At 41.8% G+C, this 13,764-nt stretch overlaps 1 protein-coding gene across 1 annotated transcript in view; it reads right to left on the reverse strand.

Annotated features, from left to right (window-relative positions):
• Positions 1 to 5,460: 5,460 nt before the first annotated feature.
• UBR4 (ubiquitin protein ligase E3 component n-recognin 4) overlaps positions 5,461 to 13,764 on the reverse strand; it is a 161,355-nt gene continuing 153,051 nt past the window's right edge. The window contains exons 101-102 of the mRNA XM_044668702.1: positions 13,091 to 13,253; positions 5,461 to 5,857 (exon numbers count right to left, since the gene is read on the reverse strand). Of these exons, the coding sequence (XP_044524637.1) occupies positions 5,793 to 5,857; positions 13,091 to 13,253 (228 nt within the window). The 3' untranslated portion in view covers positions 5,461 to 5,792. The remainder of the gene's footprint in view (positions 5,858 to 13,090; positions 13,254 to 13,764) is intronic.

The following is a 13,764-nucleotide window of genomic DNA, read 5'->3' on the forward strand; positions in this document are numbered from 1 at the left end:
CCCCAAGAGTGGCCATGCTGTGCCGGAACAGGCAGAAGCTGACAAGGACAGATCCCAAGTAAAATGGTAGTAATGAAAGAAATCCAGTCAATCCCAAAAAATGCTCCCCTCTCCACCCCCTTTCCCCAAACCACACACACACACACACCCTTGCCATGTGGTCAGACCCACACCTGGGATCTCCAAACAAGTTCCTTTTGTCTTCCTCTCCTCTGTTCTCATGAGAACTGCATGCACCCCTGTGGTTCTGTGGCTGCTCCCTCAGGGTGGTAATGTTTTCTCCCATGAAGTAACACCAAGAAGCAGCTCCAGAGGGCCTCCAGAGGTAACCAGAGATTTGAGGGAGACAGGGCTGGAGTGCTTATCCCTGGCCATTGAGAACTCCTACAGCTGTAAAATGAGGATAATAGCCCGACCTCTCCCATGATTGCCGAATCCAGTGAAAGAATATTGGTAAAGCATTTACTGTAGCTTAATGGATGTTATTGTGTTTGGTTTTTTTTTCTGAATATTTTGGGTAAAAGGGTTGGACTAGACAATCTTTTAAAGACTCTCCCACTTCTGACATTCTCTGTTCTCTAGCACTTTCCACTCAGCTATAACATATGCTTCTCTCCCAACCCTGTTCTGACAGTCTAGAACTCTAGATTCTGAGGACTCTCCCTGGCCTGACAGTCTAGATTCTGAGGGCCCTCCTAGGCCTGACACTCAAGATGACATTCTATGATCAGCTAGTCAGTAAACAAGCATTTATGAATACTATATGCCAGGCACTGTGCTAATTTCTGGTGATAGAAAAAACAAAAAACATAGTTCTAAGGGCAGCTAGCTAGCACAGTGGACAGAGCGCCAGGCTTGGAGTCAAGAGGACCTGGGTTCAAATTTGACCCCAGGCACTTCCTAGCTGTGGCCCTGGGCAAGTCACTTGACCCCATTTGTCTAACCCTTACCTTTTCTGTTTTAAGAGTGTTATTATGACAGAAAGTAAGGGTTTGAAAAAAAAAGTGATAGTACTTGTTCACAAGTTCACATCATGAGGGGGAAAAAAAAAACATGCAAATAATGCACATACAAGATATACACAATATAAAAGGAAGGTAATCTTAGAAGGGACTGGCTGGGACTTGAAGGAGACCACAGAAGGTGTGGAGAAGAGCATTCCAGGCATAGGGAACAGCCAAGGAGAAAGCAGTCATGTTAAGTGTAGAAAATATCATGCAAGGGCATTTAGTTAGATCCTAGATTATGTGAAGGCCAAGTTGTGAAGGGTTTTAAATGACAAATGGAGTTTATATTTGACCCTGGGATACCAATCAATCAATGTATTCTTGTCATCGATAGCAGAGCTTCCCTTTGTCCACAGAAAATACAGCCTGCCAGTGAGGGAATAAAGAGTGAAGAATGAAGTAAGAATGTCCTTGCTTCCCCTCTGTTGTTACCCTTTTTTCTTTAATGAGACTGCAGCATTAGGGATCTTTTCTAAGTTCAAAGGGAATTTTGATGGGAATATTGTTAGGAAGAGGGCTAGTCCCCAGGAGTGGGGAAGGCAAGATTTTATTGGCTCTTAAATCTACACTGTAGGGCAAAGAGGTAGCACAGTGGAAAGAACTACTAGACTTACAATCAGGAAGATTCATCTTCATGATTTCAAACCTGGTGTTACTAGCTGTGTGACCCTGGGCAAGTCACTCTACTCTTTTCTTTTCAGTTTCTCAACTGTAAAATGAGCTGGAGAAGGAAATGGCAAACCCCTCCAGTATCTTTGCCAAGAAAACCCCAAATAGGATCATGGAAGTCTCACAATCGCAATGACTAAAGTCTGTTGTCTTCTCATTGGGGGAGCCCTTTAGATGGGTCCTTGATGAATAGGGGGGCATACTTGAAAATTCTTCAACATCTTCTCATCTTTGCTGAGTCTCTTTAGAATTTTTTTCTTCATCTATTGCCAAAATCTTGATTCTAGTTCCTTAAGCAGTAGCTTTCATTTATCTGCCATTTTTTTTCATTGCAACTTAGTATAGTTTCCCACTATTACCAATTTGGACTATGGCCATAGGCTTGAAGTGTTCCTGCCTCCACTTTCTTTTCCAACTCATTATTTGTAGAGCTGTTACCTTATAAGTAGTTCTGCCACCACTTCCTGTGTGACTTTGGGCAGATTAGTTGACCCTCCACCCCCACCCCCAGGACCTCAGTTAAAAGGAGGGAGTTGGACTTGATGGCCTCTGAGGTTCCTTCCAATTCTAGAGTAATGATCCCATGTTATATCAAAATTCTCAAGGGGCACACTTATGTCTACTCAGTCATCTATTTAAAAATTCTTTTCCTGACATCTAGGCTTCTGGGGTCTGCCTATATACCTTTTTTTAAAAAAGTTTTATTGATGCTCTTGTTTCTCTTGAAAATCATTGCAACTTCCCAACAATTCCCTCCTTGCCTCCCATGATAGTACCCTCCCTCTCTCCCTCAGATAACAAGAAGAGTCAGGAAAAAGAAATCAGTGAAGATGGGCTGATCATGTATGAGAGTAGGCTTCATTCTGCAGCCCTATAGCTCACCACCTCCCATCAGAGGCAAGCTTTAGTTTTACCAGAAGTTGTGCTTGGTTACTGCTTCGATCAGTGTTGCTTTTTATTATATTAATCTCTGCATTGATCAGTGTTGCTTTTCATTACATTATTGTAGTCATCACATAAATAGTTCTCCCAATTTTGCTCACTCTACTCTACAATCAGTTCATATAGATCTTCCTAAGCTTCTCTGAATTTTACATATTTATAGTACAATGCACATGCCAGTGCACAATACCAAGCTGCTCCGCAATTGAGAGGCCACCTGCTTTTATCTCTAGTTCTTATCTACTATGCAAAAAGCTATTCTAAAATATTTTTGCATTCAGGAGACATTTCTCTGCCTCTGACCCCCTTGGCTTGTTATGGAATTGCTGGGTCAAAGGCATTAATACTTTAGGTACAAATGAGTGACTAGGTTTAATTCCAAATTGTTTTCTAAAACTGTTGGACTAACTCACAGATCCACCAAGAGTATATTATTACCATGTCTATATTTCCACAGACTCACAAACATTTACTATTTTCATCTTTTATCTCTGATGATCTGATGAGGGCGAGGTGAAAATGAATTATTTTCCTTTGTATTTCCTTTATTCATGATTTAGAAAACTGCTGATACAATTATTTATATCCTCTGATCACTTAGCTATTGGTGAACACAGTTCTTGATCTTGTACTACTTATGTATCTAGGATATCAGACCTTTAAAAAAACTTCTTGCAACATTTTCCCCAATTCCCATCTTCTCTCTTAATAAGAGCTGTCCTGATTTTGTGTATGTAGAAGCTTTTCATTTTTATGCAACCCAAACTGTCCGTTTTCTCTTCTGTGGTCACTTCCATCCCTTAAAGAATTCTCTCCTTCACCAGAGTAAGGCCCTTTTTTCCCTTTTTCCCCTTAAACTTAATGTTCTACTCAAATCAGCGTTGTTTTAAACTTACTTGGTACTCTCTGATCTTTTCTTACTTTTGCTATTCGCTAGGGCCATGATATCATTCCTCCTTCTAGTCATATCTCCTCTAAAGCCAAAATGAAATGCCACCTCCTCTGGGAAGTCTTCCCTATAATCTTTCCTCTCTGATATCAGATTTGTGCCACACTTTAATGTACTTACCATATAATACTGTGTATTATAACGATTTTTTTAACTTTTGAAGAGATTCAGAGGTGAATGAGACCATAAGTCAGTCATCTGGGTTATGTTTCATATTCCCCAATGAGACCATAAACTTTATAACTGATAGTGAACACATCACATAAAACATCGCATTCTCTCCCAAAACAGTAGATGAGACTCCAAGTTCTTAGGTTCTCTATCCTTCCATGTCTCCCATGTTCAATGGCTTGGGAGAAAGGAAAAGGAGGCTATAGATGTTGCTGTCACCATACTAGCTACCCACCTCCTAGACTTTTGACTTTCTCATGTTATTTTATGGGAACAGGAGGGTCTGGGGCAAGTGGTTTTAGATTTTCAAAAGTTGGAGAAATAAGGGAGGGCCCTAATTCCCTAAAAGACTTTGTCGGAGAAAATGTGAGTAGTATTTACCGGTTCTCCTATGGGGTTTATTTCTCCTTGCACTCAACATGACTCCTTCCCTCAAAAGAATGAAAGCCCCCTGAGGCAAGGGCTATTAGTCTTCGCATCTTTAATGTCTAGCACAGTCTCCTTGCATATAATCTTTGCTTAATAGATGTTTGCTATTTGTGGAACCAAAGGCAAGGTGGGTTCCCAATATAGCCCTCCTATTCATTCACTAAGTTAAGTGAGAAATAATCATTCCAAGGTAGAAGGTAATGCAGCTGTCCCTAGTTTAGGACTATAAGAAATGGTGAACTGGGGACCCCATCCAAGGAGCCATTCAACTTAAGTCACATATATTTAGGTCTTTGGAAATTCAAGTTTAGAATTTTTCATGACTATGTGCAAAGGCCATCTTTTTTTCCTCCTCTAGATATATTGCCCTGGTAAAGAGAAAATCAGCTGTGGAAAGCAAAACTAGATCAATCAATAAAAGAAATTACACTGGGGCTAAGGAGAGAACTTTCCATGGATTCAGAAACAAGGAGATCACAGGGTGAAAAGGGGAACAACACTCTGATCCCCATTTCCCCAGAAGCAATTGGAAGACCATGTGGGCTCAAGTTAGCTCTAGGAAGGTCAGAATGGACCACTGGACCTCTCATTTGCAGGAACTTTTCTATCTATGGAAGCACAGCTAATTCATCCCCCTCCCTTAGAGGAGAGAAAGGTTGTCATCATATTCCCGGTACCTAGCATATAGCTCTCTTTAATAAATGACTAAGCAACTAAATTAATATCTCCCATCTGAGAATAGCTATAGGAAAAATCCAAGATGGCAGAAAATCTGTGTGGTTCAGCAAACAGCAAACTGGCTAAGCTGCACTGAGGTTGTGACCAGAGGGTTCAAACTACATGCCAGGTTAACACAAAACTTTGGATTTGGGATCAAACCAAAGTCCCAGACACTTCCCATTGACTCTGTCAGTGGTTTCTCAGCCACCAAACCAAGTAGCCGAGTCTTTTTCTAGATGGAAAGCCAGACATTCTATTTTTATAAGCCCTTTTTTTCCCCCTATCAGAGAGAATTAAATATCACGTGTTCTTGTGATCCAGACTGTAAAAGCTGAGTTACTTAAAGAAAAGATGTGGGCTTTGGCTTTAGAATAGGAATGCTGCTCCAGCTAGTGGGCTCCATACCAGCCAAGACATGTTGATTTCCTCCCATCCTGTTCCACCAAGGGGCGCCAAGACAAGGGATCCTGATGCTTTCACTGGTCTCTGATGAACTTCTGAAACTGCTGGGTTTGCTCAGGGAAAGAAGTGTGCCACCAGCAAAACTGACAGGCGTAAGCACCAACCAAAATGTCCTTTTCAATGGGTATTTATTCATTCACTTATTTCTCAAGATGTGCACACTCAAGTATTAAGTTTGGCCAGGACAACTCATGGCCCCTTGGTATGTACAGGGTCCTCCAATTGCTTGGGGTATGTACGTATAACTTCATAGCTAATGCACCACACACAAGATAAAACAGGAAAGTCTAAACCCCCCAAGCCGTTCCCACACAAACCGCGGGGGAGGGGGACACTAACGGCAGCGCCCCTCGGAAAAAAACCAAAGCTGAGGAGAGGAGAAACACAGGGGCGGAAGGCAGGCTGGGATCCGTCTTGGCCGGTCACTCTCCCGGGCTGGGTGGTCAGGGGATTGAGTTCAAAAGGTCCTTCAGGAAGTTGTCAGCTAAACTGATTTCTGAGAGGAGTCCTGCAAAACAGCACAGGAGGGGGTTTGTTAGGATCAGACAAGTCTGGCAGCAAGGCCTGCGTCTCTCCCCCCCTCCCCACCCCACCAAGTCATAAGGTTGGTTGGGGGGGGGGGGAAGAGAAGACACCCTATCTTGCAGAGATAGAGGATCTGCCTGCCCTCCTCCCACCCCCGGGTGAATGCAAGGGAAGCCCTGAGTTTTGGGCACAGGATCACAGATTCATTGCCAAAAGTGACCTGAAAACTTGCTAGGGTGGGAAGGAATTGAGGGAGCATCAATCCCATCTCATTTTACATAGGAGGAAGCTGAGCCCAGAGAGGAAGTAACTTGCCCAAAGTCACACAGCTAAGAAACTGCCCAATTCCAGTGCTTTGTGAGGACACCAACATCAGAGCAACAACCTCTCCCCCCCTTGAAACACTAAGTCTGCAGGAGGCTGCCCTTATCTCCCTTGGTTAGGGAATTAGAGGCATGAGGACAGGCTAACCAAGCAGAGGTGCTGATTCCTCTCTTACTCTGCTCCATCATACTCCGGCCAAAGCAGCCAGTTCCCAAATCCTGGAATAAACCTGGGGGAGCTGCCCCGTCCTTTCCAGGCCCAAAGTTTGCAAAGTCCTTGTCACCCATTCCACCCTAACAAAACACTTTGCATTCTTCTAAGCATGGCTTAAAGAAGCCTTCCCTAACACCTCCTGGGACAAGTGACTTCTCTCTTCTCTGGGTCCCCAGAGTCATTTAAATTGTACCCTCTTTTGTGACAGTGATAATTTTCTGTCTTGTTTTGTATGTAATTATCTGCCCTGCTATCATCCAGGCCCTGAGCTGTGACAGGCTCCATAAGGGCAGTGCCATGCTGTCATCATTTTTACACACCATCTGTGTTAATAAAGCACAGGACCCTTGTACATAGTAGATGTTTAATAAATATTTATTAGAAGCTGGGTCAACATCAGAACTATAACCAACTCATAATTTATGAATTAAGAATAGCAGGGAGAAGTGGTAGTTGGTATGTGAATTTGAAAAATAATTTTTTTCAACTTACATTTGAAAATAGGTGTGTCTGTGTATTCTGGGAATTCATAACAGCTCAGGAAAAATAATGAAATTATTCCATCCTAAGTCCTGACTTAGGAGGAGCCTGAGAGTCAATTAGCCGCCCCAACTTGCCCCTGGGTTCAACCAACTCCTTTCTCCTCCCTGTACCATGCTGAGATAAATAGCATTACCTCTCAAAATGATGTCAAGTGCCAGCCTGAGCTGAGTACTCTTATTCTTTCCCCCATAATCCATCCCCTCAGCCCTAACTGTAAGCTAGCTCTTCCTGAGTTTCACTTTCTGTGAAGGGTAGGAAATGAAGTTAAGGGTCTAAAAGTTAAAGATACTCCTCCTCTACTACTAGATCTTGCTGGGTTTTTGTACAACAGATGGTAAGATAGTGACAATATTAAGAGATGAAATGACCAACGTCCCTAATTAGGGGGTATAAGAAAGCCAAATAGCAATGAAGAGACATTCCATGTGGATGAAGGATGATTGAGTTCAAGTAGAAACAAAAGGTACAAAATGATACAAAGATCCCAGTCAGACCAAACCCAGAGAATAGTCAAATAGGAAGCTAATGGGCATCTTCTATAGTCCCTTGGATAAAAGGGGGCCTGTGATTAATAAAAAATAGTCGTTATTATTATTACAGTATTTCAATGACTAAGTTATCTAGTTGTTCTAGGAACCAGAGGGCAAGTTTCTGGATTGAAGTACTGTATAATGTTTTAAGCTTTACAATGTGTTCCTCACAACTGTCCTTCCTTAGGAGTGAAAGCACTGGGCAAACATTCAACTTTTTCATTTATGGTTAGAAAGGTTGTTAAGGTAGGTCAAGTTACCCTTGGGTGGCATCTTGAGCTCCACTGCTCTTTGGAACACATTCCAGTCTCCCCTGCGTTTTCTGGTGGGTGTAGAATAGTCCTGTGCTATTAGAATTTCCTTTCTCTTCTGGTCTCTCAAAATTTGTTTTTTGATGGAATTATTAAATCACTTTGTGTCTTCGAATTTGCAGCCTTGGGTTTTTTGTTTATTCTTCTGGATGAGATTTACAGATTCTTTAAATTGATATTTTGTTTTCTGGGTTCAGAAGTTCCATGCAGTTTTCCTGCCTTATTTCTCTTTCACTGTAGTATTCAGGTTTTCTTATCAGCTGTGTCCTCCTAGGAAACCCGTAATCCTTAAGTTGTCTCTATGTAGCCTGTCTTTAAGATTATTGGTTTGCTTATCTGGAGAGCATGCTTTCTTCTAATGTTATTGTTTTATGCTTCTCTTCTTCCAAATTGTCCCTTATTTCCATGTATTTGCATTCCCAATTAGTTATCCTCTCTTTTGTTTCTCTGATTTGACTTGCCACTGAAGGATTCGAGTTTTTCAATTCTGCTAATTATTTCTGCTATGTAGGCCCCAAATTCTCTCTCAGTTCTTATTCTCCTTTAAACCATTCAGAAAGCAGCATGCTGTGATACTATAATCTCTTCAAAATCCACAGGGTACTCTGCCTCTTCAGGTATTGAATCATTATTACCCTTTGTTTTGCAATATTCATTCATAGATGCCTAAAATCTTTTGCTAAATCTGGAGGCTATTTTTTCCTTCTGCTGTCAATGTCTTCCATATTGGAAAGATAGGCTTATGCTCAAAGTTCTTGAATTTTCTTTCTCCCAAGTTCATTAACAATTTCAATCTTTTTTTCCTTTTTTTCCTCCTGTTGCTCACCTACTGACTCCTTATGAATTTCCCTGGGGGCTGGATCTCAAAAGCTCTCAGCCTCCTCCCATGCTATACATTCATAGTTTGACACCCTAAGGTGTCTCTAGCCCAATAAGTGCCTTCTAGGGGAAGGGGCAGAGCTGGCCCCAGCTGGATGCTGGTCTCTTTCCCTTAGGTTTAGTGGAATGCTCTCTAGCTCCTCCCTTTTCCATCCCCTTGCCAAGCATCCAGCTCTAACTCCCTCTCCTCCCAACTGCTCCCAGGTTCCTATCACATGTGAGCAAGTTTCTGCCATTTGGAGTGTGGATCCCTGAGGCATTTTTAGAGTTGAACTATATGCCAGGCCCATGGGGTGGCTTGGGCAGTTTGGCTCCTGGGAGTGTAACAGATATAGGAGAGTAAGTGTAGAATGAGTACTTTTTAGGGGTTAGTTAACTCATTTCCTGGACTGTGGTGAGAGCTCAAACTTGCTTTATCTCTGGCATGTCATTTCTGTTTTAGAAACATTTGCAAGGCTGAAAAGACTAGAGAACATGTCTAGACTCCCATTTTGTTGGTCAGGTGGCCTGCAAGTCTGTATTGAGTTCTATCTTCCACATTTTATAGGAGGCAACTGAGTCTCCACAAGGATAGGACTATTCAGTTCCCAAATGCCAGAGCTGGGAAATGCCTACATGCTCCTCCTTTCTGAGGCCAGAGCTCTTTTTCTGCTGCCTCGAACAATAGGAAGGATGTTCACAGGCTCACCTAGTAGTAGGAAAACATAGGCACCTCCTGATGGATCATAGTTGATACTTTGTCCCAGGCTGGTCTCTACTTCTGCTTTCTCTTGGTCATTTGATGTGTTCCTATGAGTGTACAAACTATTTGTTCTGTGTTCATCATTAAGAAAGCAAGGTTGTAGCAGTACCAGATCTTAAACCATACTATAAAGCAGCAGCCATCAAAACAATATGGTATTGGCTAAGAGACAGAAGGGAGGATCAGTGGAATAAACTAAGGGTAAATGACCTCAGCAAGCTAGTGTTCGATAAACCCAAAGATCCCAGCTTTTGGGACAAGAACTCACTATTTGACAAAAATTGCTGGGAAAATTGGAAAACAGTATGGGAAAAATTAGGTTTAGATCAACATCTTACACTCTACACCAAGATAAATTCAAAATGGGTAAATGACTTTATAAATATAAAGAGTGAAATCATAAATTAGGTGATCACAGAATAGTGTATCTGTCAGGTTTGTGGGAAAGGAAGGAATTTAAGACCAAGCAAGAGATAGAAAACATTACAATATGTAAAATGAATGACTTTGATTATATCAAATTAAAAAGGGTTTGTTCAAATAAAACCAATACAACCAAAATTAGAAGGAAAGCAACAAACTGGGAGAACATTTTTATAATAAAACTCTCTGACACAGGTTTAATTTCCCAAATATATAAGGAACTCAAAAAAAAAAAAAAAAAAGAAAGAAAGAAAGGTTGTCATGCACAACATTTGTACAACAGGTAAAGGCAGCCCAATAAACAGGGAGGCCTGGGTTCCAGTCCAGGCTCGTGGTGATGGCCTGTTCTGAGGAGGCCTCCTGTGGAATCAACTTGTGCTCAACAGTGCTGGGGATGGGAGCTTCCTCATTTATGAAATGGGAATAATACTTTCAAGTACTTGACCTGCAAGACTCCAGTGAACTATGTGAAGTGACTTTGTAAACCACAAAGTGGCACAAAAACCTTCAACACAAATATCACCACCTGATGGAGGTAGAGCCAGTTACCTACCTCTCCGGGCTTCAGGTTCCTCAACTGTACAAGGAGAGAGTTAGGGTGACCTCTATTGTCTCTTTCAGCATTAATTTTAAGTTCCTAAGACCAATTTAAGGGGTCGTGCTGCACAGTAGCAAATCATTGGATTTCAAGTCAGAGGCCTTGCATTTGAACCTCATTTCTACTCAGTGGTGTCTGGGTAATTTCTGGTAAGAGGATGAAGGTCTCTGGACTTCCAGATCTGTAAAAGATAGGGCTCAGACTACACAATCTCTTTCCAGTTCTTCCCAGCTCTAACTGCAATCCTAGTAATAACAGCAACTCACATATCTCTTTCTTTGGTTAGAGCAATGCCATAAAAAATTAAATGTAATGCAAACTGAGAAAATGTTTTCAAAAATAATCTCTTCTAAGGAAATGCAAAATTCTTATTCCCATTTTGCAGAGAAAGACAATGAAACCCAGAGGGGAAATGACTTGTCCTGGGTCACATACCTGGTCAGGGATAGTCAAAGATCCAGGTTCTTGGACTCCAGGTCCCAGGCTCTGTCCATTAGACAGTACTACCTACCTTCCTTAGCATCACTTTCTCTGATCTATAAATCTTACAAGTCTCTGAACAAAAATAATATTTTGGCCTAAATTAATAGAGTGACTTAAGTGTCCTCTCTGTGCCTCAATTTTCCCCATCTATAAAAAATGAAAGAGACTGACTCCACTGCTGATCTATCATTCACTCTATCTAGAATCTCTCAGAGACCAAAGAGCTCTGACTCAAGGTGATCCATTCAGTGCCTACAATTAGCTGGACCCCTACACTCCCCTACTATCATCTATGAGGCACAGAGAACAGAAGCAGTAGCACCATGATACTGACAAATGGCAAAGTTCATCTTCCATTCTGCCTTCTCTTGCCTAGTAGACTGCCTTAGAAGCCGATCTGTACAACCAAGTGAGAAGCCTGTGGGGCACAGCAAGAGAGTTTATTTTCCAGAATGAGTTGTACCACTTACCGGAGACTGGACAAATATCTTCCTAAGCCCTAGTTTCCTCAGCAGTATAATGGGAATAATCTTGTTCTTTCTCTAATAGCATCAAAAGGGAGTTGTTGAAATTAAAGGAGATCATCTATAGGAGAATGCTTTGTAACCTCAAAAAGATCATGCAAATGTTAAGGATTGTTCTCCTAGGGTTCAGAAGCTCAGTGAAGGGGGATCCAATTCATCACCTGTAACTTCTTCTACCAAGTGGAGATTTTGTCACAAGACAGCAGGGACAGAAGAGCTCCTAGCTTCCAGCAAGAGTAAATAAAGCAAGAAGATGGGAGAGCTTAGCCCCAGAAAGCAGCTTCCATTCATATGCTAATTTCTCAAGCCATCACAAAAGCAGGATTGGGCCCAGAAAGGGGATGGCATCTCTACAAATCATTCTAGAGGCTGCCAGGAAGAGCCAGTGACAGCAGGAACCCAGAGACTCCTTCCTATATTTCCTTAAACAAGTGTTTTTGAATGTATGACTCCCAGTTTTGACCTGACTGATTTGAAGTCTTGGGTGATGGATGACCTTTAAAGTGGAATTCAAGTTAAACATTCTGAAATAAATTGTTTCCCCTCACAACCTGATCCTCTGTCTGATCTCACTATTTCTGTCCCACACCCCCTTGCATCTTTTTGCCTCTTCCCTTTCCCTTCAAAAATCTATTTATCTAACTATCTATCAATAATTAGCACCTCTATCTACCCATCTACCCATCTATCTATCTATCTATAATAAGCACTTCAGACAGGGAGATGGGGACACCAGCACGCACGTGCAAGCACACAAACACAGACACCCCACATCTTATTGATTCCACTGTGATAACATTTCCCTTCCTTTTACTTCTACTCGTTTCACCACTCCAGTAAAGTCTCATTACTACCCACCTGATCTTCCCACTTCCTCCAATTCTATCCTTCACTTCCTATATCCTTTATGTAGAAAGACCTGGGTTCAAGTCCACCTCTAACTATTACCATCTGTGTGATCCTGGGCAATTCAATTAACCTGTGTGTCAGGCAACTGCCTAGCACACATCTACTATGTCACTGAACAAATCACAAACCCAGAGTATTTCTAGATTCCTCAACATAGAAGTAGTGATCAGGTTACTCTTTCCTCTGCTTCAAGATCTGCAATGGTACCTTGTTCCCTCCCGAGTACATTTCAAACTTCTTGGCCCAACTCTCAAGGCCCTCTAAAATCTAGGGTCCTCCTATATCTCTCCAGCCCCAATACATATTTGTCTTCTATCCTCTCTCTGTTGGAGCCTAACTGGATTAGTCTCTGTCCCCCTTAGCATGCCTTTGCTAACTGTTCTCTCCTTAGAATGCCCTCCCTTGCCTTCTCTGCCTACTGAATCTCTACCCCACCACCTTCAAGGTCCAATTTGTATTGCCATCTCCTCCAATCCCATTAGTAACACCTTTCCCCTTGGAACTCACAAACACTTTGTTCTGGACCTCTTAAATGCACTTCCAATATAATGGTATACGCTGGAGTTTGTATTTTATCCAAGTTCCAGGACAGCAAGGAAGCCTTGGCCTACCTAAACTTTATATCTGCCCTAATCCTCAGTATATAGTAGGGGCCAGAAAGAACAGCACTAGTATTAGCAATCCTTTAGTTTGTTGAAGAAATAAATGAATAAAAGGGAAAAGAGTTAAACACTCACCAGCCACATCCACGAACTCTGAGAATGTTTCCACAGGCATGAATTCCTCCTGGAACGTTTTCAGGGCCTTGTCTGCAGCTTCATAGATGGGCATGTCATTATGGCGGATAAACTCAGCTAGAGAGCAGGACCAGCCTCCCTCTGTGTTACTGGTAGGCACCTTCTGCAAGAACCAACAAGAAACCTAGGTTCAAATCTGGCCTCAGACACTTCCCAGCTGTGTGACCCTGGGCAAATCACTTGACCCCCATTGCCCACTCTTACCACTCTTCCACCAAAGAACCAACAAGAACCAGGGTAAGGACAAACATTACTCAGGGTCAACTTGTTTTTTTCTTAAAACAATCCAGTTATATTTCAGTCTCTTGGAACAACACAACATCTATTATAAACATCAAAGTTATAGCTGGAAGAAATTTTTTTTTTTTGCTTCCAGGGACAACAAAAGCTCAAAATTTATTCTGTTCCTAAACAACCTTTAAAAACAATTAACAATTAATTAATTTTAAACAATTGGGCATTGTCTCACCTGAACCAACATTTATGGGGGGGGGGGGGAGAGATGGGATACCGACTGTCAGACAAGCCATTACAAGTGACTGAACCCTTCCTTCTCTAGCACATTTCATTCCTGCACTTCCAAAGGAAGGCCCCCAAATGAATTACTTAATTCA

The sequence above is a fragment of the Gracilinanus agilis genome, chromosome 3 (assembly GCF_016433145.1).
Source record: "Gracilinanus agilis isolate LMUSP501 chromosome 3, AgileGrace, whole genome shotgun sequence".
Taxonomy (NCBI): Eukaryota; Metazoa; Chordata; class Mammalia; order Didelphimorphia; family Didelphidae; genus Gracilinanus; species Gracilinanus agilis.